Source organism: Jaculus jaculus, chromosome 8 (assembly GCF_020740685.1).
Source record: "Jaculus jaculus isolate mJacJac1 chromosome 8, mJacJac1.mat.Y.cur, whole genome shotgun sequence".
NCBI lineage: Eukaryota > Metazoa > Chordata > Mammalia > Rodentia > Dipodidae > Jaculus > Jaculus jaculus.
The window spans coordinates 13,180,672-13,206,055 of NC_059109.1; the positions used below are offsets into that span (position 1 = coordinate 13,180,672).

A 25,384-nucleotide genomic window follows, 5' to 3' on the forward strand; every position below is an offset into this window, starting at 1 on the left:
AGACAGACTCAACGATGACAGACTCTAAGCTGTCCACTGCCCCATCCGTGGGCAGGTGCGTCAGCCCCGCAAGGATGGAAGGGAAGATGTGCTGTGAACATAAGGGGGCCAACCGGGGAGACAGGAAGCCACAGATCTTGATGCAGAGGCTTTGCATGTAGACTAGGAACATCTTTGGGGCTAGTGTAGATGATGCTTGCCTGGGATTTTACAGGCTTACTGAACACTACCCCAGTTCCTTTTTTTTGAGGTAGGGTCTCACTCTAGCCCAGGCTGACCTGGAATCCACTATGTAGTCTCAGGGTGGCCTTGAACTCATGGAGATCTTCCTACCTCTGCCTCCCAAGTGCTGGGATTAAAGGAGCGTGCCACTGCGCCCGGCCCCAGCCCCAGTTCTACAAGTTCAGGGCATAATCTGGTCTGCAGGGCGGCTGGCCACACCGAGTCTTGTCAAAAAATACTCACGAGAGGTACACGTGTGGGTAATCTTCCCAGAGGCTTCTTGGGTTCGTTAAGTATCCTTCCTATGATGGGTGAAGAGAGAGAATGTTTAGAGGTGTGGACGTGCAACATACTGAGGATCTGTGACTGGCCCGTAAGTCAGGAACAAGTCCGCCTGCATCAGCTCCGGACAGGAATGAACGGGAAACGGAAAGCAGAGTCGGTGTGTGTGGGACCCGCGGGCCCTCGCCCCACTCGCCCCACAGCACGAGTGCCATGACCCAGGGCAGCGCCGCGTTCTGAGGTCTGGAAACCCGTGTCTGACCCCAACGGGCCTGGCAGTTACAGCTCATTCAGTCTCCCCAGGCTTCCACTGGCTGGTATGTGAAGAGAGGACAAAAGCACTGCCCTTGGGGTTGGGGAGATGGCTCATGTGGGATCGCTTGCTGTGCAAGCAGGGGGACTGAGCTCAATTCCCAACACCCATGTAACAGGCTGGACACGCGTGGCTGTACTTCCACGGCTGAGGAAGGCAGACGGAATTGGACTGCCAGGGCTTGCTGGTCAGCCCGTCCAACCAAAGAGCAGTTCAGAGAGAGACTCTGTCTGAGGGAAATAAGGTGGAGGACCCAACGTCTTCCTCTGGCTGCTAAACACATGTACACAAGGTGCACACCTCTGCACACACACACACACACACACACACACACACACACACACTACTTTTACAGTCATTGTTGGAAATAATGTGATATTCATATGGCGATGTCAACGTGCCGTCTGACATGCGTGTACTCAGGAAATGTTTCCTCAATAAAAGAGCAAACGCACCACTATCACCACCCATAGGAGATGCTGAGGGCCTGGTGTCTTTTCACACCACCGCGACCTTTAAAACAATGGTAGGGGGCTGGAGAGATGGCTCAGTGACGGTACGGGCTTGCGTGCACACACACCCTGGTGACTTGGGTTCGATTCTCTAGCAGCCATGTAAACCCAGATGTGCCAAGAGACACAAGCATCACTCCTTGTCCCTTTCTGTCTCTCTCTCTCTCTCAAATGTAATTTCTTTTCTTTGTTTTTCAAAGGCAGGGCCTCATCCTGGCCCAAGCTGACCCAGAACTCAGGCTGGCCTCAAGCTCACGGAGATCCTCCTACTTCGGCCTCCCGTGTGCTGGCATGAAAGGTGTGTGCCACCACACCTGGCCAAAGCATTTTTTAAAAAACAACGGAAACAATGGCAGGACCTTTGGGTTCCCTATGTGCCTGGATTTTGACTTCTGGCATCACCATTGCCAGGAGACCCCATCACTCCAGAAGTTCCTTCACACTGGGGCACTTTCTTGCCTTCCTTTATATCTCTGGCTTCCAGCCTGGTGGCTTGTACACAGTGGAAGAAGTGAGCTGAAAACTCCATCACAAAACACTCAGACATGCTGGGTGGAACTGAGCACACAGAAGTTCCGATGCACAGGGAAGGTCACAGGAAGAAAAGGAACTCCCAGGGGTTCATGGCAGTCCAGGCAGTAGTGCCTCAGAGCCGCAAGAAGATGGTGCTCTGGGCAGCGGAACCCAAGTCATGAGCTACAACCGGGACCCTTAAAGGGCCACGGCGTCAGAGAAAGGACAGCCTAGAAGGTGTCTGCAGGCTCAGCCAGGCCCAGGACGAAAACAAGAACATTTCCTCTAACAGTCTGCAACACCAGGTTTGCCCTTACAAGGTTCAGGAGTCCAAGTACTTATCACCTGTGTGGTCCAGAAACAACTGGAACAAGAAATGAAGATTAATGGTGGTATGGGCCAGTGACTCCCTGGCCCACAACCCCAGCCAAAGATGCAAGCATTCTCAGAGATGGGAAAGATGAGTTTACAGTCCAAGATTACAAAACACAGGAGGAAACAATCTACCTCCAGCAAAGGTCAGCTGACCCAAGAGACCAACAACAACTGTTGGCTGAGAGGGCTGAAGAAGGCTTAGTGGTGAAGGCACTGGCCCGAGAAACCCAAGAATCCAGGTTCAACTCCCCAGAATCCACATCAGCTAGATGCACAAGGTGGCACAGGCATCTGCAGTTCATTTGTGGTAGCTGGAGACCTTGGCATGCCCATTCTCATTTATTTTCCTCTCTAATATTTTTTTTTTTTGAGGAATCCATGCTTTATTTGTCTATAATTATGAAAGTTGTCAATAAGAGGAAAAACTTAAAAATTTTTAAAAAGGATTATTGGTTGATATGGTTCTAAGAAGTGACAGAGGAGTGCTCAGCACTGAGACATCTCTATCACAACTTCCAAGGCTCAGGGTCCATTGTGGAAGAGGTGGCGGAAAGAATGTAAGAGCCAAAGGAAGAGCAGGACGCCTTACAATGTACTCTTCCAACTACAAAATGGCCTGGATATCCATGACCTCACAGAGCCTGACACTTATCTACACAAGGCTCCCATAATAGGAGGAAAAGAAGATGACATCAAAATAAAAGAGACGAATTGGGAGGGAGAGGGGATATGATGGAGGCTGGATTTGTGAAAGGAAAGTAGGGATGGGAAGGGACTAATTAATCATGGTCTATAATTACGGAAGCTGACAATAAAAAAATGGAAAAAATAAGATTTTAATATCAAAAAAGAACTGTTGGCTGAAAGAAGCTTTCAACACTTTCTCTCTTCTGGAGAAAAGAGGGGAGATGATGAGCGTGACCTCACATAGAAAAGAGGATGAGGGGATAGATATGAAAGACGTTCCGGAATGAGCTTTCGCAGTGACACAGCAGAAATCTGAGCCAGGCCCCCAACTTCCTGACCTCAGAACTTCAGGAAACCTGAAAATCAGCTGAGCTGGCAGCTTGGATGTGAAGGCTGAGAACCTCAGCTGTTCACCCCGAGATTCAGGGCTTTTCAAGGGTTTGGAGAAAGAGTCACAACAGCTAGTGGGAACCGCTGTTGTCTGTTGGATCTGGGGTTGTATTTCCAAGTGAGGGCTGCTCTCCCACCCTCACGTCACCGAGCACCCTCTGACCCACAGCGCTGTCCGTAGTCCCCGAGCCTCCAGCAGCACGGTGACCTGAGAGGGCCGATCAGATACCTGAACCAGTGTGGACACGGAACCGCAGACTGGAAAGACGAGGTCTCATCCCAACCCCCTACAGACTGGGTTATAAGCTCTCTTCATGCTGCCTTCCCCTCCCAGTGGTCACACAGACTTGGGGTACAGAGGTGACAGGCTCAGAATAACAGGGTGATGGTGGGGTGGTAGTGAGCTTTCACACAACCACACTGCTGCTGTCTGTCCTTCTAGATCTGCTGTGTGAGATCTTTGACCTCAGGCCCAGTGACACCTGGCCATGGCCACTCTGCCTCATTCCAGGGAAACCAGAGGGCGAGAGGCCCCTTCCTAGAGGAAGCAGCTATATACTTAACAGGAAGAGGGGTGCATCTGGGACTGAGCCGGAGAGAGGCACTTCTGCCAAGAATTCTAGCCAAGAGAAGCAGTGCGGCCTGGACGGGCTTGTGATTTTAAACAGGAACCGCTCGTTTGGCCTCTACTTAGAAGACAAAGAGGTCAGAACTTTGAAGACCACGAGCCAACAAACTCCTCAGAAACAAATGTTGCCTGCCTGTGACCGTCCAGTCGGCTGGGACTGGAGGAGGCAGGGCTAAGAGCCAGAGGAGAAATGACTCACTGCCCCGAGGACAGCCTTTTCCAGGCCTGAGTCTAGGCAGCTGTCTGCGGAGGGAGCCGAGAGCGGGCTGGGGGTGGGCGGCCTCCGCGTCCGGGCACGCCGAGGCACCTGGGTTCCAGGGTCACTGCGACACAGTGAGCACCTGTAACCCCTTCCAGCCCAGAGCCTAGACCCAGGGAGGCGGCGTTGGGAGAGCAGGTGAAGTCCTCTGTCCTCTCCCAGTTGTGCACACGAGCCCCGTGCACAAGCCTTCCATCTGGATGCTCAAACAAGGAGAGCCCCGACAGGACACAGCCAGCTGCGACCTGGAGTCACACAGCCCTGTCTGTCCCTCTTGTCCATCAGGAAGCACCAAGTACTGCAACCAGCCGGCAAGTCACAAACAGACCCGATTTGGAGTTCCTGGCAGCGGGTTCTCACCGGCCAGTGGATGGGGGCGGGGGGCTAATGCCTGCCCCTGAGCCTCCAGTGGGGTGTTTTGATTTTCCTCCTTCCCTTCCTCCTCTATTCCCCCTAAACAGTGAGCATTCTGTCAAAGACAGATCAGCCTGGGCTAGAGTGAGATCCTACCTCATAAAACAAAACAAAACAAAACAAAATTAGAGGCTGACGTTCTTAGAAAATCAATGGTTGGTCCAACTGCCCCCCCCCCCCCCCCCGCCAGCTCTCTACTTGTACACACGCCAAGAAAAACATCTGCATAAATACCCAAATGAAGCTGGTATTTCTAGCAGAAGGGATTTGGGGTACATTTTTTTTTATTTCTTTTTTAAAGACATATTTATTTATTTATGATAGAGAGAGGGAGAGAGACAGTGAGTGAGAATGGGCACACCATTTGCCACTGCAAATGAACTCCAGATGCATGTGCCACCATGTGCATCTGGCTTACTTGGGACGTGGAGAACTGAACCTGGGTCCGTAGGCTAAACCATCTCTCCAGCCCATTTTTTAAAAATTTCTTTTTGAACTTTCATATATTACTTCAATAAAACCTGCTTCTTCAATTCATTACTTACTTACTTACTTACTTACTTACTTAATTAATTTATTTTTTGAGGTAGGGTCTCACTTGAACCCAGGCTGACCTAGAATTCACTATGTAGTCTCAGGCTGGCCTTGCACTCATGGTGATCCTCCTACCTTTGCCTCCCAAGTGCTGGGATTAAAGGTGTGTACCACCGTGCCCAGCCTTCATTACTTTAAAAATTGGTGAGGTGCTGGACAGATGGCACAGTGGTTAAGGGGCTTGCCTGTAAAGCCTAACAACCCAGGTTCGATTCCCCAGTACCCAAGTAAAACCAGATGCACAAAGTGGCACGTGCATCTGGAGTCTGTTTGTAGTGGCTGGAGGCCCTAGTGTGCCTATTCTCTTGTCTCTCTTTCTGCTTGAAAATAGATATTTAAAAAACAAAGAAAGCATGAAAGAAGTGTGGGCTGGAGATATAGCTTAGCAGTTAAGGCATGTGTCTGTGAAGCCTAAGGGACCCAAGTTCAATTCCTCACTGTCCACATAAGCCAGGCGCACTGGGTGGCGTATACATCTGGAGTTCACTGGCAGTGGCTGGAGGCCCTGCTGTGCCTATTCTCTCTCTATATGCCTTTCTTAGTCTCTCTCAAATGAATAAATGAAATTGCTTTCAAAAAAGAAATGTGTTGGGCTGGAGAGATGGCTTAGCGGGTAAGTGCTTGCCTATGAAGCCTAAGGACCCTGGTTCGAGGCTCAACTCCCCAGGATCCACGTTAGCCAAAATGCACAAGGGGGCGCACGCGTCTGGAGTTCATCTGCAGTGGCTGGAGGCCCTGGCGCGCCCATTCTGTCTCTCTATATATCTGTCTCTTTCTCTCTGTCTGTTGTTTTCAAATAAATAAAAAATAAACAAAAAAAATAAAAAAAAAGAAATGTGGTAAGTTAAAAAAGAAAGCGGTTGAAAACTGGAAAAAGAGATGCCTGTGCAGCTTGCTCACTGTCCTCCCCGCAGGTGCCCACTGGGCACAGCAGGTGCCACGCGCGGTGCTGGTGGGCGGGCAGGGGCGGGGGCCTGCTGGCAGGCAGCCCTGTGTCTGAGGCACTTACACACCCAGTGTACCACGCGCACCCGCAAAGCAGCGGCCACGACAGGGAGGGTGCTCTGAGTAAGAGACGTTTAGAGGAAGACGGCGGAGCAGAGCCAGCCTCGGAGAAGACCGTGAGCAGAGCTCGGGAGCCAAGGAGACCTGCGGGCAAAGCCCAGGGGGCAGGAATGGCCGGCGGAACGGCAGGAGCCGAGGCAGCAGTGCACCCAGTGGCCTCAGATGCTGCCACAGGCCAGCGGGGCCCAGGCCACACCAGCAAGGAAGAGAATCTCACTGAAGCTGGAGGGGGGCTTATTTTAAGCAGGGGAATGCGTGGTCTGGCTTAGGTTTAAACAAATCCATGTGGCTGAGCAGACAGTGGACTGGATAGGAGGCCCCATAGTCGAAATGGCCTCTCTGGGAAGGGACACATCGGTGGGACAGACAAGAGGTAATAGGGACAGGGGTTTTGCAGCCTTGACACCAAGGGCATCTGCAGCCAGGGGAGTTTACCCTCCTGCCCTGCATACCCCAAGATAGGATCATCCCTAGGATACTAACTAGATGCCAGGACCATATCACCTACATCCTGCCAGGGCAAGGCCCACACACAGCACTGGGGGAGTCAGTGCAGGTAGAAAACAGAGGGAAGAGGGCTGGAGAGATGGCTTAGCAGTTAAGGCACTTGCCTGCAAAGCCTAAGGACCCAGGTTCAATTTCCTGTACCCATGTGTGGTAGTTTGAATAGATGGCTCCCAATATAGTCAGTGTTTTATTAGCTTGTAGTTTGCATCTGCAGCCACCGGAGGCGGCATCACTGGGCGGATTAGAGTCCAGCCCTAAGGTGTGGTGATGGGTTTGAAATTCCAATCTAAGATACGCAAAGTATGCCTAGCCAGAGTTCCTGAAGCATGCTGTGTAGCTTTTGGCTTAGGGCTTCTCTTTCTCTTTCTCTCCCTGCTTGGACCTTTAAGAGAGGGACAACTTCTATCATTATGGAACTTCCGCTGGATCTATAAGCCTCAATACATATCCCTTCCTCCATAACTGTGCCTGGTCTGGAAGTTCACCTCAGCGAACCTGAAGCTGTCTGCCACTCCACATAAGCCAGATGCAAAGTGGTGCACGCACTTGGAGTTCCGTTTGCAGTGGCTGGAACTCATGTGGATGGTCAGAGAAGAGGCCAGGGCGCGGGTAAAATGGTGGTGTTAGGAAGGGCTCTGCGTGGGCCCTTGGTCTCCATGTTGCACTGAGCACGTTGAGTGGGGAATAGGTTCTCACCGAAGTAAAAAACACAGGAGCTTCCCCAAGAAAAACTCTATATACTGGGGCTGGAGAGATGTCTTAGCGGATAAGGTGCTTTGCCTGTGAAGCCTAAGGACCCAGGTTTGATTACCCAGTACTCACGTAAGCCAGATGCACAAGGGGGCACATGTGTCTGGAGTCTGCAGTGGTTAGAGGCCCTGGCATGCCCATTCTCTCTCTCTGCCTCTTTCTCTCTCTGTCTCAAATAAATAAAAACTCTATATATCCCCAAATTTCCCACTGGACAGAGAAAAGCAGAGACACAGCAGTTGAGCAGTTCTCATTCTGGAAAAGCAGCTAAGAAACTTGCTTCTGGCTCCCTAAGCCTGGACTCCATGTGTCACAGCTGGAGTGGAATGTCTGGGGATGAGGCTGAGAGGGTAGAAGTGATTCTGAGATGAGGCCACGCTCCCCAGGAAAGCCCAGTTTTGAGGTTTTCAGAGGTGGGTATTGATTCAACCTCGGCAGGCTGGGAGAGCCCTGGGATCTGGAAAGCCGGCCAGCGGACCCTGCGCTCTGCACCAGGACGGGGCCCTGTTCGCGCAGGGTGACTCCATCCCCGGGGAGTGAATGCAGGAGGCTGGTTTGTGGGGATGTGAGCCTCAGTTCGCTCATTTACAACTCCTGAGGTACCGCTCAGAAAAACCGTTCTGTGATAAAATGGTAATAAAGGCAAAGCAAAACCCAAAAGGGACATGTTGGCTCATGTTTTGAGAATATCAATTCCATGTTTGGCTCTGGAGGAAAAAAAAAAAAAGAGTCCCTTACAGGGAAGCTGGAGGAGACAGGGGCAGGGGAGCGGGGGAGGTTCTGGGAAGGCAGAAACAAGAGCCTCAGCAGTCACCCCACAGTCTTGCTGAATTTTTCAAGCCCAGGCCTGGATTTCTCATGGGACCTGGCTATACACAAGAGGTGCTCCAGGTGAAGATGGGTGCTAAAATGCCTCCTAGAATAGGCAAGGTCTTGTGCATTGAACCCCTAAGCACTGTCTAGATTCTTTTAAAAACTTTTTTTTTTTTTTCTGGTTTTTCAAGGTACGGTCTCACTTTAGCTCAGCAGGCTGACCTGGAATTCTCTATGTAGTCTCAGGGTGGCCCCAAACTCATGGCAATCTTCCTACCTCTGCCTCCCGAGTGCTGGGATTAAAGGCGTGCGCCCCCATGCCCAGCAAAAACATTTTTTAAATTTAATTATTTGCCGAGGGGATGGGGGAGAGAACGTGGGTACACCAGGACCTCTTGTCACTGCAAACGAACTCCAGACACATGTGCCACTTTGTGAACCTGGTTCTAAGTGGGTACTAGGGAATGGAACCCAGGCTGGCAGGCTCTGCAAGCAAGTGCCTTTAACGGCTGAGCCATCTCTCCAGATCCACCTTCTTTGTATGAAGGAATTCTGCTCTATCAAAGGACTTCACGAGCAGAAGGGTGACCCTGGCCTCACATATGACGGGTCAACACTGTATAATACAAAGTGTGCTGGACTTTACTATAGTTAATACATGAAATGTCACCTAAAACTTATGCGTTGAGGGCATGGGCTCCAGCGTAATGTTGGGGGGTGGGGCTTTGGAGAAGTGCCTGAACCATCACTTTTGATTCATAATCTGATGACGCTACTGGGAAGTGGAAGAAACAAGGAGGCGGGGCGTGGTTGTAGGAAGGAGGTCACTGGAAGCTTGTCCACACACTGCCCCTGGTCTCTGCCCCCCTTTCCCTGGTTCCTGCCCACCAGGACATAAGCCACCTACTCTACCACACACTCCCCAATGACTCGATTCCAGCTCAAAGCAATGGAGCCAGCTGACCATGGAGTAACACCTTTGAAGCCGAGTCAAAATACATCTTTCCCCCTTCAGGCTATTTGGCGGGTTATTTTGTCACAGTCATACAAAGCTGTCTAACACAGTCTTGGAGCCAGACCTCCAAGTCCAAGCCACCTGTGACATTTGGAAATATGGTACTATGAGCACACTGCAAAAAAACTGAGCTTGGAAAGACGGGCGCGGTGGCGCACGCCTTTAACCCCAGCACCTGAGAGGCAGAGGTAGGAGGAGCACCATGAGTTCAAGGCCACCCTGAGACTACACAGTGAATTCCAGGTCAACCTGGACTAGATAGAGCAAGATCCTACCTCCAAAAACAAAGTGTGTGTGGGAGAACGGGGGGAAGAAAACAAAAAAGAACAAACAAACGAACGAAAAAAACCGAGCTTGGGACTCTTAAGTCAACATCAAGGGTACAGAGTATAAAATGCTTCTAGCAGGGGCTGGGGGTACAGCTCAGAGGTAGAGCATTTGCCTGGCATGTGCAAGGCTCTGAGTCAATCCCTAGCATCATGAGATGGTATTTACACAGGGCCAGGAAAACAACGCAGTGCTGTGCAGACAGATGGTGCCGCTGGGTATCATCACTGTTCGCATCAGGTAGTAATTACAACCAAGGGCTTACTTCTGGACAAGGGGACTCTCTCCAGCTACTAAGCTGTGTTTCCACCGTTTCGTCTAGCCCCTCACCACAATTCCAGGAGAACACCGAAGAATTTCAGTTCTAAGACACTTGCCCTTACCCTGCCTCCCCCAGGCCCTTCAAGGCGATGTCCTCAGCGATGGAGGGGCGGCCTGGCGGCTCCACTCCCCCCTTCAGCAGCCGGGAGGACCACTCACCGTCACCACCACGTACAAGCACCACACCACTGAGCTGAGATGAAAGATGACCAGCTGTCCAGACTCATTGAACTTGCTGTGTTTGACCTTGGAGAGATGAAGCCGTTTGCTGATTTTCTGAAGAAGAAAGAAAACCACACATATTAATATGTGACTACATTCAGATTGGGCGTATTTCGAACCCCTGTTTCCTCTCCATGAGGGGCCTGAGCGTTGTTAGAAGTTTGCAGTCTGCTACAGCGCACGATATTTAACATACGTAAGCTGACTGTGAGCACTGCTCTTAATTTCGGACGAGCATTTTGAGAAAGCAGCAAGATTAATGTCCTTAGCCTATACAGAAAGAAAACATTCTCCAGTCACGCTGCGTATGACAGACCCGTAAGGGTACAGCTTTCTCCCGTGTAATTCTGCTGCTCCATGTGCTGACTAAAGGCTGAAAAGGGGGATGGAGAGATGGCTTAGTGGTTAAGGCGCTTGCCTGCAAAGTCTAAGGACCCAGGTTCAATTCCCCTGTATCCACATAAGCCAGATGCACAAGGTGGCACATTTTGGCAGTGGCTAGAGGCCTTGGAATGCCCATTCTCTCCCTGCCCCTCTACCTCTTTCAAATAAATAAATAGAATACACACACACACACACACACACACACACACACACACACACACACATAAAAGGCTGAAAGGGGAGAAAGTACGGTGCAGAAGCCCAGCCTCTGGGATGAACCAGAGATACAAATTAGGGGGCAGAAGGAAACGGAGCTGTGGTTACCCACCTTAAATGTAGCCGCCCCCACCAGCTTCCTATCTCACACACCAGCCACATCACTTACGTCCAGTATGTACTCCTGAACCACGGCGTGCAAGATGACGGTGATGAAAACGTAGAACAAGATGGTGCCCAGGTCCTTCGGGCCGTAGTGGTAGTGGACCGTCTCGCCATCTGCGGGGTAAAAGGGTCCCATTAGCACCCTCAAAGGTGAAGAAGTGGGAACAACGTGGAAAGAGACGGGAAACATAAGGTGCTGTCCAACGCCACTGGTCAGTCACCTTCTTGCTGCTGGGACAAAGCCTCCAACCAAAGGCAGCTGATGGGAGGAAAGGGTTTATTTTGTGACTGTCTCGAGGGGAAGCTCCATGATGGCAGGGGAAAGCCTGGCATAAGCAGAGCCTGGGCATCACCTCTGCCACAGCGCGTGGACAACAGCAGCAGGAGAGTAAGCCCAACAAACACTGGGCTAGTAAACCTCAAGGCCCACCCGCAGCGACCCTCCTTCTCCAGCAAGTTGCCATCAGCTGGGAGCAAGAATTTGAAACACATGCATTTATGGGAGACGTCTGGTTCAAGCCACCACATTACTCATCGACAGACCAGACTCAGAAGAAAGTTTCTGGCCCGGCATCCTGCCTAACCTCTGGGACTTGGCCTCGGGAAGTGCTAGTGGGGATGGCCATGGGGAATCAAATGCATCATCTGACTGGGCATGGCTGTGCTCACTGCAAGGCTCTGGAATTTGGGCAGGAGAGCCCAGGGCTTAGGAATGAGGGGTTCAAGACCATTACACCCTGGTTGTATGTGTATGGATAAGTGAGTGACCTCAGCTGCCTGCCCTGTAAAACGGGAGTCTCGTCAGGCCTTATCAAGGAAGCACAAGGAGAGTTTTAAGGGGGAAGACCCGGAAGCTGCATTTGTATCCCAGCTCTGCCCTTTACTTCCTGAATGTGTGCGTGGGGCGCCTCGGTCTGTGAGTGTGATTTCTGTGCCTTTATAATATTTTATCTATTTATTTGGCAGAGAAAGAGGGAGGGAGAGAGAATGGGCGTGCCAGGGCCTCCAACCACTGCAAATGAACTCCAGATGCGTGCGCCCCCTTGTGCAGCTGGCTAACGTGGGTCCTGGGGAATCGAACCTGGGTCCTTTGGCTTTGCAGGCAAATACCTTAACGGCTAAGCCATCCTCCCATCCCTTCTGTGCCTTTAAAATGAGGGCCACAACGCCTTCATCACAGGGTTCCTGCAGGAAGGAGATGGATGACTATTAACCACTGTGAAGGTCAATCAACTTGGTGCACTTCTGGATGGGCCTACGCGGAAGGTGGTTTCCAAAACAGTTGGCCACCGTGCCATGGGCTGGGGTTCCAGACTGAATCAAAGGAGAGGGGAGCTGAGCACCAGCGCTCACCAACCTCGGCTTCCTCACGACAGATGCAACGTGGCCAGCCACCTCCTGCTGCCTCGGCCTCCCCCCCACGGTGGACAGTACCCTCAAACTGAGCTACATGAACCCTTCCTTCCCTTCCTTAAGTCTTTCTTTCTCTCTCTCTCTTTTTTTTTTTTTTTGTTTCTTTAGTTTAGCTTAGTTTTTTGTTTTTTTTTTTTGAGGCAGGGTTTTGCTCTAGCTCAGGCTGACCTGGAAGGCGCTATACAGTCTCAGGATGGCTTTGAACTCACAGCGATCCTCCTACCTCTGCCTCCCGAGTGCTGGGATTAAAGGCGTGTGCCAACACGCCCGGCTTCCTTAGTGTTGTTTACGTCAGCCCTTTTGCCAGAGCGATGAGAAAAGGAAAAGTGGTTGGTCTAGCTTTGGGCCCACAGTAAGTGTTCTATGTGCCTCTGCTGTTGCTTACATCGTTGAGCTACCGTAAGGATTCAAGGAGTTTCATTTCTACGTCGGATAATTATAATGGTAATTATCCAACTAGATGCCTGACTTATAGTAGGCATCTAACACATGGTGGGTTATTATACAATAGTATTGTTAGGCAGAATCTCGCCTACAGAAGGCTTGCAAAACTCCACCACTGAAGCCTTTCTCTGTGCTACACATTCTTTAAAATCTGAAGGCTGGAGAGATGGCTTAGCAGTTAAGATGCTTGCCTACGAAGCCTAAGAACCCATGTTTGACTCTCCAGATCCCACGTAAGCCAGATGCTCAAAGGTGAGGCAAGTGCAAAGTTACACATGCCCACTAGGTGGCACAAACGTCTAGAGTTTGATTGCAGGGGCTGGGGCCCTGGTATGCCAATTCTCTTTCTTGCTCTTGCTTAAACAAAAGGGGGGGGGGATGGAGAGATGGTTTATCAGTGAAGGCACTTGCCTGCAAAGCCTAAGGACCCAGGTTCAATTCCCCAGAACCCATGTAAGCCAGATGCACAAGGTAGTGCATATGTCTAGTGTTTGTCTGCAGTGGCTATAGACCCTGGCATGCCTGTTCTCTCTCTCTTAAATAAATAAATAAACTATTTGACAATTTTTTTGAGGTAAAGTCTTGGTATGTAGGACTTGAACTCCTGGCAATCCTACTGTCTCAGACTCTTGTGTGCTCGGTCACCTGATTCCAGAGCTGCCACACCTAACTGGCAGAGGGGTTGATGTCTGGGCTCCAGCAGACAGGCTGTAGGGTTGCAGAAGCTTGGCAACATCTCCCTGGGTCTCTGAGCTCTGTAAGTGCCCTCCCCCAGTGACACCCTGGCTGCCTCTCCAGTGTCCTGCTTTCCCCTGAGTCACACATGCATGAGTCATCTCTCTGCTGAGATGCATTTACCAGAAGGTAGGCTGGGGTCAGTTTGTTTCAGGGCAGCCAGAGAAAGAAGCAAAACAGAAGCGGGCTGCTCGGGGATTCACCACCAACCTCAAGCACCTCGGTTGGGAGGATGTGACAGTGGCCGTGTCAGGGGCAGGACATGAACTTTGACACCAGAGGCTTTCCTTTTCCATCTTCCTCCTCCTCCTCTCTACAAACACCTACTCTTGACAGGCACTGGGCTGATGTTGAAATAGCAAGATAAAAGGCAATGCCCCGGGGTCTAAGTCCAGCAGGGGACTGACAAACGCTATAGTCACACTGCAGACAGGCCATGTGGTCAAGAGACAAACAACAGGCAAGGCTGGGCTGCAGCTGGAACCAGCTGGGGCCACTGGCCAGCCAAGTCTAGTCTGGGCTGCTATGGCAAATCAGCAACGAGCAGGTGGTGTGGGCACCCAAGGCCCAGGCGGTGGCATCTGTGGAGTACTTGGGAAAGGAGCTGGAGATGGGCGAGGACGAGGCTGCCACTGTGTGCCACTGAGGGCAGCATAGAGATGTCCACCTAAACACGCAAAGGTGGGACTCTGCAGCAGTAAGCCAAGCAGGCCTGGGATAAGGGCCCGTGAGCCAGGGCCATGAGATCTGCACTCAAGCAGGAGAGACGAGACGGGAGGAAGAGGACTGCCCAGGATGGAGGAGAGGTAGCGCTGGCCACCTTAGGGGGTCCGGCACAGAGGAGGCAGCAGAAGAGGAGAAGACAGGCACGCGAGGTGTCATCTCCGTTCCACACCACCTGCAGGGCCCAGTCTCCCTGCTTCTTCACGGGAGAGGGGCAAAGGACACAGGTAGAAGGCAGCACATTTTGCAACTATTTAAAAACAAAACAAAACACTAAACATAAAAAACAAAAACCAAAAACTGGGGCTGGAAGGATACCTTAGCGGTTAAGGCATTTGCCTGCAAAGCTAAAGGACCCAGGTTCGATTCCCCAGGACCCACGTTAGCCAGATGCACAAGGGGGCGCACGCGTCTGGAGTTCGTTTGCAGAGGCTGGAGGCCCTGGCGCACACATTCTCTCTCCCTCTTTCTCTGTCAAATAAATAAATAAATAAATAAATAAATAAATAAATAAATAAATAAATAAATAAAAATAAAAGAGAAACAAAAACAAAATAAACATGCAGTTCCATCATCAAGACCATTGCTATTAGGCAAACTGGGATTTACACCCAACTAAATGAGCACAGTCTAAAATCGGTGAGCTAACACGTGTGTGGCGACTCATGCTTATCATCCCAGTACCTGGGCAGCAGAGGCAGGAGGATCATAACATAAAGAGTCCCAAGCCAGACTAGGCTACATAGTGAAATCTTGACTCAAAAAAAGAAACCCTGAATGAATGAATGAGTGGAAGAAGTAACACTTGAGACTTCACATTATCCATTCCAAAGCCTTCTGAGGGTCCTAGCCAGAGAAAATAAAGAGCAAAACGATGCGCGTGGGGCAACATTCCGGCACGGCTTTGCTACTGAGGCCTGCACACACGGCGTTCATCAGCCACAAACCACAGGCAGGGGTTCAGGGTGGGTACCAGGGATGTGTCGGTGGGCAGTGGGCACCACTGCTGTCCTCTGAGAGCGTAGCACCCAATTTGCATGCACTTAGCAAAACAGGGACCAAAGTGCCACCCACTCAACATAATAACTCAATTACACTACGGGCAAACATTTGAATAGACAGTATTTTCCCAAAGGCCCTCAGATGGCCAATAAGGACATGAAAGGGTCCCTAATACTGCTGATCACTAGGGACATGCACATCAAACCCCACCACAGCTGTAGTTTAAAAAATAAAGTTGAATGCAGAATGTGGTGGTTCGCATGTAATCCCCTAAAAGACTCAGCTGTTTTTTTTTTTTTTTTTCCCCCAAGGTACCATCTCACTCTGGTCCAGGCTAACCTGGAACTCACTCTGTATTCCCAGGGTGGCCTTGGACTCACGGCGATCCTCCTACCTCTGCCTTCCGAGTGCTGGGATTAAAGGCATGCGCCACCACGCCCGGCTCAAAAGGTCTGCATCCAGTTGCCTGGCTAGAGGAGGTCTCACCAGGAACAGATCTGATTCCCTGATTCCCAGCCCAAAGGCACTTCTTCCCTACTGACGTGCTGGTGTGACACTGGCTGTCTGATCCTGCCACACATTCTTTGCCATGATGGACACCCTGTTGAAACCACGAGCCAAAATAAAGCCATTCCTCCTCCCGTAAACTGCTTCTGACGGGGGGGGGGGTGTTGCAGCAATAATAGGGTGACTGATGCATACGGTTGGTGAGGATGTGGAGAAACTGGAACTGTGCGCTTTCTTGGTGGGAATATAACGTGGTGCAGCCACAACAGAAAAGCTTGCTCACAAAATGAAAAGTAAGATTCACTAGAGGGTTTGTGAATTCTACTACGGGGTATAACTTCAAAAGAATTGAAAACATGGTGTCAGGGACCAGAGACAGGTCAGTCATTGAGGTGCTGGTCATGCAAGCACGGAGACCTGAATTCCGACCCTCAGCTCCCACATACAAGACGGAGGCAACGGTGCGTACCCACAATCCTCGCACTGTGAAGGGGGAGACAGGGAGACATGCCCCAACATGGGACAAACCTTGGCATTATACTAAGTGAAAGAAGTGTCACAAAATGATAAGATGTTAGGGTTCTACAGATATGAGTTCCCTAGAGTGGTCAGATTCATAAGGGGAGTAAACAGAATGGTGGTTACCCAGGGCAGGAGGAAGCAATGAGGAGTAGCTGCTTAATGGCTAGAGCTTCACATTTTTCAAGAGGTTTGTGCGGAGATTGGCAGCACAAAAAGATGTGAATGTATTTAACATTAATGAACTATCCACTTAAAATGATTAAGACGGTAAGTTTCGTCAGGTATTTTGCCACAACTTAAGACATAATGCATGACAGTGGACAGGTATGGAAAGTACTCTGAAATGGGCTCCCATGGGGGTCCAGTGGCTTGTGACACAAAGCCCTTTACAGAGCTCTGTGGACGGCTCTCAAAGTGATGACAGTATGGAGGGTTTATGAAGACCAACTTGGGGTCAAAAAGCAACAAGGAGCTGGGCACGGTGGCATATACTCAGCACTTGGGGGGCAGAGGTAGGAGGATCACTGTGAGTTGGAGGCCACCCTGAAACTACATAATGAATTCCAGGTCTGCCTGGACTGGAGTGAGACCCTACCTCAAACAAACAAAAATAAAAACACAAAAACCAAACAATAGTAGTAAAAAAAAGAAAGAAAGAAAGAAAGAAAGAAAGAAAGAAAGAAAGAAAGAAAGAAAGAAAGAAAGACAGACAAACAAACCCAAGGCTGAGGAGCAAGATGGCAGTTAGGCAATGCCTGCACGTCTTCCAGGAGGAGAGGACACAGGGAGGTAGAGTATTATGTGATGTGATCCTAGGAACCAGTCACGAGATGGGCAAAGGCATCGGATACAGAAACGGTTCAGATTCAAGAGACACGCCCATTTCTCAGGTCTATTTCCAGTGCCACCGCCAGCCCAGCCTCCAAAATGCCAGCCTGAGGTCAACACAACCTGCCCCCACCCTGGGCTTCATTTCATCTCTGACAACAGGCTGCTCCTCTGACCTCATCCTTCCATTGCAATAATGAGCGTGACAACCAGATTCTCAAAGGCTACTCTCTGATTTACACAAATCATCTTCACTGATTCTCCCCACCTGCTATCTCATTTTTATTAGTTTATTTTTGACAATTTCATAATGCATATGTTTTGATCATATTCATTCCCCATCATTTTCCTCTCCCCCCTCCAACTAAACCTCTGCTTCCCACCTAGTTTTCCCTTTTTCTACTTGGCCTAGTTTGTTTTGTTTCTTTATTTATTATGGCTCACTGAGTTTAGTTAGGGTTGCTCGGATGAGCACGGGTAAAGCGTCACGTGCTGGAGCATGGACAACTTATCAGTGACTTGTTTTGCTCAAGAAAATGTCTCCCCTCCCTTAAAACCATAAACTGCCAATATCCTTCAGGAGCGGTGGAGCCTCGTGACAGACTGCTTACGCAGTCAACTCAGAGTTGCTGTGAGCTCATGAGTGCCAAAGCCATTCCACAGCACTCCTCCCCAGCCTCCAGCTCTTACCATTCTTTCTGCCCCCTAAGCCTTGGAGGGAATGTCTACTTTGCAATTAAGCACTCATGTGAGTCTCTGTAGTAACTGCTGCCCTCTGCAAAAAGAAGTTTCTCTAGGGCAGGAGGGATGGCTCAGAGGTTAAGACCTTGTCTGCAAAGCCAAAGGACACAGGTTTGATTCCCCAGGACCCACTTAAGACATATAAGACACAAGGTGGTGCATGTGTCTGGAGTTTGTTTGTAGTGGCTGGATGGCCCTGACATGCCTGTTCTTCTGTCAAATAAATAAAAATTAACAAAGATGTTTCTCCAACAAAAGCTGCAAGCAACACTCAACCACAAGCATGGACATGGATATGTTGAAGGCAATTGGATGGGCTTAACATGTCTTTTAATAAAACAACAGTAATCGCTTCCCACGAGTTTACGGAACCAAGAATGAATTACTTGCTCTCGAGCAATGCTCAAGTCCAACTAGAAAGCAGTTGGTCACCCCCGTAACGCCACACCACTACCGCATCAACGGACGCATCTTGCCTCTGACGCTTTCTTCCTTATCTGCCATGTTCCTAATTTTGATTAGAGTTGAAAAGCAAACTGGTTTGACAATGCCTTTCTAAAGAGCCGTAGGGACAGGACTTTTGCTTAAACAAGGCGATAACTGCTGGTTTTAATTTAACATTTTCTATTGTTTACTGATTTTCATAAAACTGCTCTCATGGGGCTAGGGAGATGGCTCTGTCAGCATACAAATCTGAGTTCGGATTCCTACCACTCGCGTACAAAGAGCCAGTCTCAGCACTGCCCTCCTGTAATGCCAGCACTGGAGAGGTGGGGCTTACCGGCCAGCTAGTGTAGCCAAATCAGTGAGCTCCAGGTTTAGTGAGAGCTCCTGTCGTGGGCTACAGAGATGGCTTAGTGGTTAAGGCGCTTGCCTGAGAAGCCTAAGGACCCATGTCCAACTCTCCAGATCCCACGTACACCAGATGCATGAAGTTGAGGCAAGTGCAAGGTCACACATGCCCTCTAGGTGGTGCAAATGTCCAAAGTTCAATTGCAGTGGCTGAGGCCCTGGCACGCCAATTCTCTCTATCTTGTCTCATGCTCTCTCTAAAATAAAACAAAATAATTAAAATTAAAAAAAAGATGGCTGGAGAGATGGCTTAGTGGTTAAGCACTTGCCTGTGAAGCCTAAGGACCCCGGTTCGAGACTCGGTTCCCCAGGTCCCACGTTAGCCAGATGCGCAAGGGGGCGCACGCGTCTGGAGTTCGTTTGCAGAGGCTAGAAGCCCTGACGCGCCCATTCTCTCTCTCTCCCTCTATCTGTCTTTCTCTCTGTGTCTGTTGCTCTCAAATAAAAAAAAATTTTAAAAATTTAAAAAAGAAGATCCTGTCTTAAAAATATTAGGTGGCACACGCCTTTAATACCAGCACTTGGGAGGCAGAAGTAGGAGGATCACTGTCAGTTTGAGGCCAGCCTGTAACTACATAATACAAGGCCAAAAAAGAAAACGATGCCATCACAGTAGAAAAGGACTAGCTGGAAAGAAGGGATTCAGTAGAGGGAAGATTGGGAGGCAGAAAAGAGTGGTGGTCGGGGGAGATTATGATCATGGTACATTGTCCATGTTATGGAAGTTTTCAATAACAAAATTTAAAAGAGAATAGCGTGGCAAACAACTGAAGAAGACACCCAGTGTTAACTTCTGGCCTCTGCCTGCCCATGTCCACACACCTCTCCAACACACACAGCAAATCAAACAAGTCTGCTTGCATCCCCAAGCTAGACTCCTGGTCCTGGCAGATCATCCGTGTCCTGCATGGTGGATTTTCATGAAGCACGTTAGTGACCTACTAGAAGTTTCTAGAAGGGTAAATTCAGTCTACCTCTGGACTGCTGGATCAGAGAGATCATGAGTCACAGCAATGCCTACAGGGATAAGGAACAAGCTGGTCCAGACGTCTTCAGGCACACCACACTTCGGACATGGAAGCCTACTGTACAAAGAGCAACACTCGTTACCATCTGGCTCTTCCATTCCTTTTACTTCTGTACTGCTTCTCTGAGAGAGAAACAACTTCAAGAAAGACTTCTTTTTTAACATTACTAAGGGAAACGTAACAGTTCAGATGGGGAGAAATGGCGAGTGACTGCCTCAGCGTCAGGGACACAGGGAAGAAGAACGGATGGAGACCATGGAAAATGGCTGAGCCCGGGTCAGTGCGTGAGGAAGCAGTGAGGAGCTTCCCATCCACTGCGGCCAAGAGCAAGAGCCCGCGGTGGGCCAGGGCCTGCTCTGAAGAGCAAAGGGAGACCACTGGTTTGAAAATGTTGGTGACTAACTCAGAAAATTTAAGAACACTGTCTGGGCCAGCAGTAAACAGGCCAACAAAAGCACATCAGCAGGACAGCTCTGACCACAAGCCACCAGTTAACCTGTGGCCTAGCTGACCCCTGACACCTTCCCAATGCTTAGTCTTCTTGCTGCAGACGCTGGTGGAACATGTGGATACGCGCTCGTGTGAGAATGCACCTCGTTCTTGAAAAGGGCACTGGCGGCCCGCTCCAAGGGAGGGGATGCATCCTTGATACTGCAAACCTACAACAGGGGGAGCCATGAGCCCTAGGGGTGTAATGTCTGCTGCTGTCTGGCTAAATGTATGTACTATGCTCACCACACTGCCCAGTGAGCACTTCTCTTAATGTTCATACCCTTATATTAATGCTACTCTCACTTTTTTGTTAGAGAACTTTCTCTTTTCAGATGGCAGTGACCTTGGGATGACTCAGAAGGCACCATGGTGCTAAGAAGAAGTGACAGAGGAGTGCTCAGCACTGAAATATCTCTATCACACCTTCCATGGCTCAGGGTCCATTGCGGAAGAGGTGGTAGAAAGAATGTAAGAGCTAAAGGAAGGGTAGGATTACAACGTGTTCCTTCAGCCACAAAATGGATATCCATGACCTCACAGTGCCTGTGACACTACCTACACAAGACCATCATAAGAGGAGGAAAAGACGATGACATCAAAATAAAAGAAAGACTGATTGAGAGGGGGAGGAGATATGATGGAGAGTGGAGTTTCAAAAGGGAAAGTGGGAAGAGGGAGGGAATTACCATGGGATATGGTTACAATTGTGGAAATTTTTAATTATATACATAAAAAGAAAAAGGTACCTTCTCAACCATAATCTTCCCCCGCAGATGGTCACATCACATCCTATCAAATAGCTCTGCTTGTATCTGGTCACAGTTTAAGAGACCTTGTGACCAGACATGGAGTGCAGGTCTTTAATCGCAGCACCTGGGAGGCTAAGGCAGGGGGATCCTAAGTTCAAGGCCAGTTGGGACTACATAGTGACCATCAGCCCAGCCTTCATTATGTAGCAAGACCCTGTCTCAAAAATAAACAGGTCAACAAACAGGTCCTGAAAAAAAAAAAAATCAATGATCACTAAGAGGCTCAGCTATTCTGGTGACCTCTATGAACAGCTAGCCATGCCTTTGATCAGTATCATTAACCTTGACTTCCTGTTTGTTTCCTAGGACCAACAGATTTCTGACTTCCTTTAACCTTACTACTGGTAAGCAGCCCTCACACGGTCCAGTCCTGTCTGCATCCTGCCCTCCTGTCTCTCAGGCTGTCTCCAGGCCTGGGCAGCAACTCACCTGTTCTGTTACCCCATCTTCTCTTCGTTCCTCACAGGCTCCCTCTCTACCAGTGAAGTTCTTCCTTGGAAAGGGGGCTGCCTGAAGACCATCTGTCTATTCTCCCTGCCTTCGCTACCTCCAATCCCCACACTGCACTCACGCATGTGGCGATAGTAGAGTTCTGTGCAGACAGCCAACTTTGTCTCACGTCACTTCACACCTTTTCTTCTATATATAAATCCAAAATCTAAGCCAGGTGTGATGGCTCAAGCCTTTAATCCCAGCACTCGGGACACTGAGGTAGGAGAACTGCGGTTAGTTCAATGCTAGCCTGGGCCACAGATCAAGTTTCAGGTCAACCCTCCCTAGAATGAGATGCTGTCTCAAAATTCGAAAATATTACTTTTTTTTCTTTTTCTTTCTTTTCTTTTGAGGTAGGGGCTCACTCTAGATCAGGCTGACCTGGAATTCACCATGTAGCTCAGGGTGGCCTCGAGCTCATGGAGATCCTCCTACCTTTGCCTCATGAGTGCTGGGATTAAAGGCATGTGCCACCTCACCCAGCATGAAAATATTATGTTTTAAATTCAGATTACAGATGAAAAAATTACCCTGAGCAAAGTCAAGAGGCAAATGGGGGAGGGGAGAGCTGGAGGGATAGTTCAGTGGTTAAAGGCACTTACTTGTAAACCCTGATAACCCTGGTTTGATTCCCCAGTACCCATGTAAAGCCAGATGGCAAAGTGGCAATTGCAGTGGCAAGAGGCCCTGGCATGGCCCTTCTCTCTTTCTCTCTCTCTTTCCCTCTAAAAGATAAATATATTAAAAGAGAGAGAGAAAAATGGAGAGATGGCTTAGCAGCTAATGTACTTGCCTGTGAAGCCTAAGGACCTATATTCAATTCTCTAGGTCCCATGTAAGCCATACATACAAGGTGATGCACACAGCTGTAGTTCGACTGCAGTGGTTGGAGGTCCTATTTTGCCAATTTTCTCTTGTGCACGCACATTCTCATTCTCATTAAAAAAAAAATAAGGCCACTTGGATTTCCATGAGAAAGAGTTGATGAGACCCTAGTATATAGAGCTAACAGGTGAAACTGTATCTAGGGTAAGCATCGAGCCCAAGATCTTAAAGGGAGGCACAGTTTGAACTTTCTCAGGAGCTACTTTAAAGCTGTGAGTATGAAGGATAGTTAGACATTAAAAGTACAAGCCTAAAGCCAAATGGGTCTTTTTTTTTAAATCTAACAAATAATTATAAAAGGCCTTATGGTCAATAGTGATGAAAGCCTCGGCATCTCCAAGGATATCTTGCCCTAATAAGTTAGCTGAAGAGATAGCTCAGCCATTAAGGCATGCCTGCAAAGCCTAACAACTGGGGTTCAATTCCCTGGTACCCACTTAAAGCCAGATGCACAAATTGGCACATGCATCTAGAGTTCATTTGCAGTGACTGGAGGCTCTGGCATGGTCTCTTGTCTCTTTCCATCTCTCCTTGCAAACAAATAAAGGAAAGATCTGATCAGAAGCTGGACACATCTCTAATGAGTGCATGCTAGAGCATGGTGGTGCACGCCTTGAATCCCAGCACTGAGGAGGCAGACGTAGGAGGGTTGTCATGAATTCAAGGCCACCTGAGACTACAGAGTGAATTGCAGGTCAGCCTGGGCTACAGCAAGACCTTACCTTGAAAAAACAGAGAAATGGAGAGGTAAAGACTTAAAAATAAATAAATAAATAAAAAAGGTAAGGTAGGGTTCAGGTCAAAAGTCATTTGCAGGGTCAGGGAAGTAAGATGTTCCCAGCCATCTCAGACTTCAAGCGGGTTAACCATTAGCCCCAGCAGCTTTGAGGTTCTGCTCCTTTAAGCCCATAGAAGCAACACGCTGCATAGGAGAAATGCTGTAGGGAATTCAATCAAATCAAGCCCAGGCGGGAAGGAGACAGTTCTAGATCGCAAGGATATGTTCCATTTGTGAAAATTCATCAAGCTGAGTATTTGCAACTTGTCCAGCCTTCTTTACAACTGTGATTCTGTTGTGGGGATGAGGAGTCAAGTCCAGACTTAACTATAAAACCTGGGTTGAGGCTCCGCATGGCCATATTTACAACTGTGGTTATTCTTTTTTCTTTTTGTGTGTGTGTGTGTGTTAGGTTTTTTGAGGTAGGGTCTCACTCTAGCCCAGGATGACCTGGAATTCACTATGTAGTCTCAGGGTGGCCTTGAACTCACGGCGATCCTCCTATCTCTGCCTCCCGAGTGCTGGGATTAAAGGCATGTGTCACCATGCCCTGCTTTCTTAACTTTTTTTTGAAAAAAATATTTATTTGTATGTGTGCATGAATGTGTGTACATACGTGACCATGCCAAGATCTCCAGCTGCTGCAAATAAATGCCAGACGCATGTGCCACTTTGGGTCAAGCTTTATGTGGACGCTGGGGAATTGAACCTGAGTCAGTGGGCTTTGCAAACAAGTGCTTTCAACTCCTGAGCCACATCTCCAGCCCTGTATTTTTCTCTTCATCAAATAGCTCTTGGTGGCCACTCTGCACCTCCCTGGTTGGCACCGCCACGTGGTAAGCCTGGCCCTTTGGTTGCTTTCCCCAGGCTCTGCTACTGTGTGGGCAATGAGCACCCCAGCCCTTCCTCTGTTCGTACCGGCACATCCTAGCAAATGTCAACCAGCTCTCTGAGCATAGTTCCACCCACAAAAAAAAAAAAAAAAAAAGAAGAAGAAAGAAAGAAAGAAAGGAAAAAGAAAAAAAAAAAAGAAAAAGACCAGGCCAGTATAGTCTGGGTGTCTCAAAATCTCACCCTGTAGTAAGGGCCACAGGTCCAGGACTAGTAGTTGGACGTGGAAATCAGGCTTCGCTTCCATCCCCACAGCCACGGCTGCACACCTGTCTCTTCCCTTTCTTGTCATCCCTGAGCTCATCTTACACACATCAGTGAGGAACGTAATAATGCCAGCCTTTCAAGGGTATGGCATAAGCGGGTGACGGCTCTAATACCAGCCAGGCAGCAGAGGAACAAGAACCGCTCTGAACTCTTTAGACAGAGGCCTTGGGCTGAGTGAGGCTTTAAAACCATCTGCCTGAGGCTGGTTTTACGTGTGTGTGTGGGGAGGTGGTCTTACCCCAGAAGGGGTTAGGAGGACAATAGCCAAACTATGGCATAGGAGGGTCCAAGCCTTCTACCTTTACCTGCAGATAAGCCCAGCATGGCAGATGGAAATGATCAAGCTGACAGAAATTATCAGGGCAGGCGATGGAGCCCTGTCGCCTCTGACCACTGCAGAAGCAGCCCTTGCCTGGGAGAGATCCTTCTACGTAAGACCTTTGGGTCTAGGCGTACAGTGGCAGGTAGATTTGGCAAGGTAAGGTAAAGCCACCTTTCCACCCTGGATTTGATGAAATCCACAGGGAATATTCCCTGCCTCTCCCATTCCTTCCCACATGAAACAGGCATAGGAAAACCAAAATTGGGAAAGGACAGGAAGATACAAATGGGTAACTGGATTTGATGGGTATCTTTTGAAAGCAAAGGGAAAAACTACACTGGCTTCTCAAACCTTATTGAGCATAAAATCTTCTCAACTTTGGATGGGCACCTGAGGATCCTGCTTCAGGTAGAATCCAATGCAGAAGGCCCGGGAGAGTCTGCAATTTCAGTGAGCTCCCGGTCTTGCTGGTGGTGTTGGTATACAGAAAATGTGTGGTTGCCAGGCGGGTGGCACACACCTTTAATCCTAGCACCTAGGAGGCTAAGGTAGGAGGACGTTACGAGTTCCAAGGCCATCCTGGACTACAGAGTAAGCTCTAGATCGGCCTGGACTAGAGTGAGACCTTGCCTAAAATAGAAAAGAAAGAACAGGAGAGATTGCTCAGTAGTTATATGCG

The 25,384-nt window shown here is 49.2% G+C and overlaps 1 protein-coding gene across 2 annotated transcripts in view; it reads right to left on the bottom strand.

Annotated features, from left to right (window-relative positions):
- Positions 1–25,384, bottom strand: part of Tram2 (translocation associated membrane protein 2) — a 91,552-nt gene that overhangs the window by 10,081 nt on the left and 56,087 nt on the right. For both annotated transcript variants that reach the window (XM_004649445.2, XM_045156261.1), the window contains exons 3-5: positions 10,979–11,088; positions 10,147–10,263; positions 466–524 (exon numbers count right to left, since the gene is read on the bottom strand). In XM_004649445.2, coding sequence (XP_004649502.1) covers positions 466–524; positions 10,147–10,263; positions 10,979–11,088 — 286 coding nt within the window. The remainder of the gene's footprint in view (positions 1–465; positions 525–10,146; positions 10,264–10,978; positions 11,089–25,384) is intronic.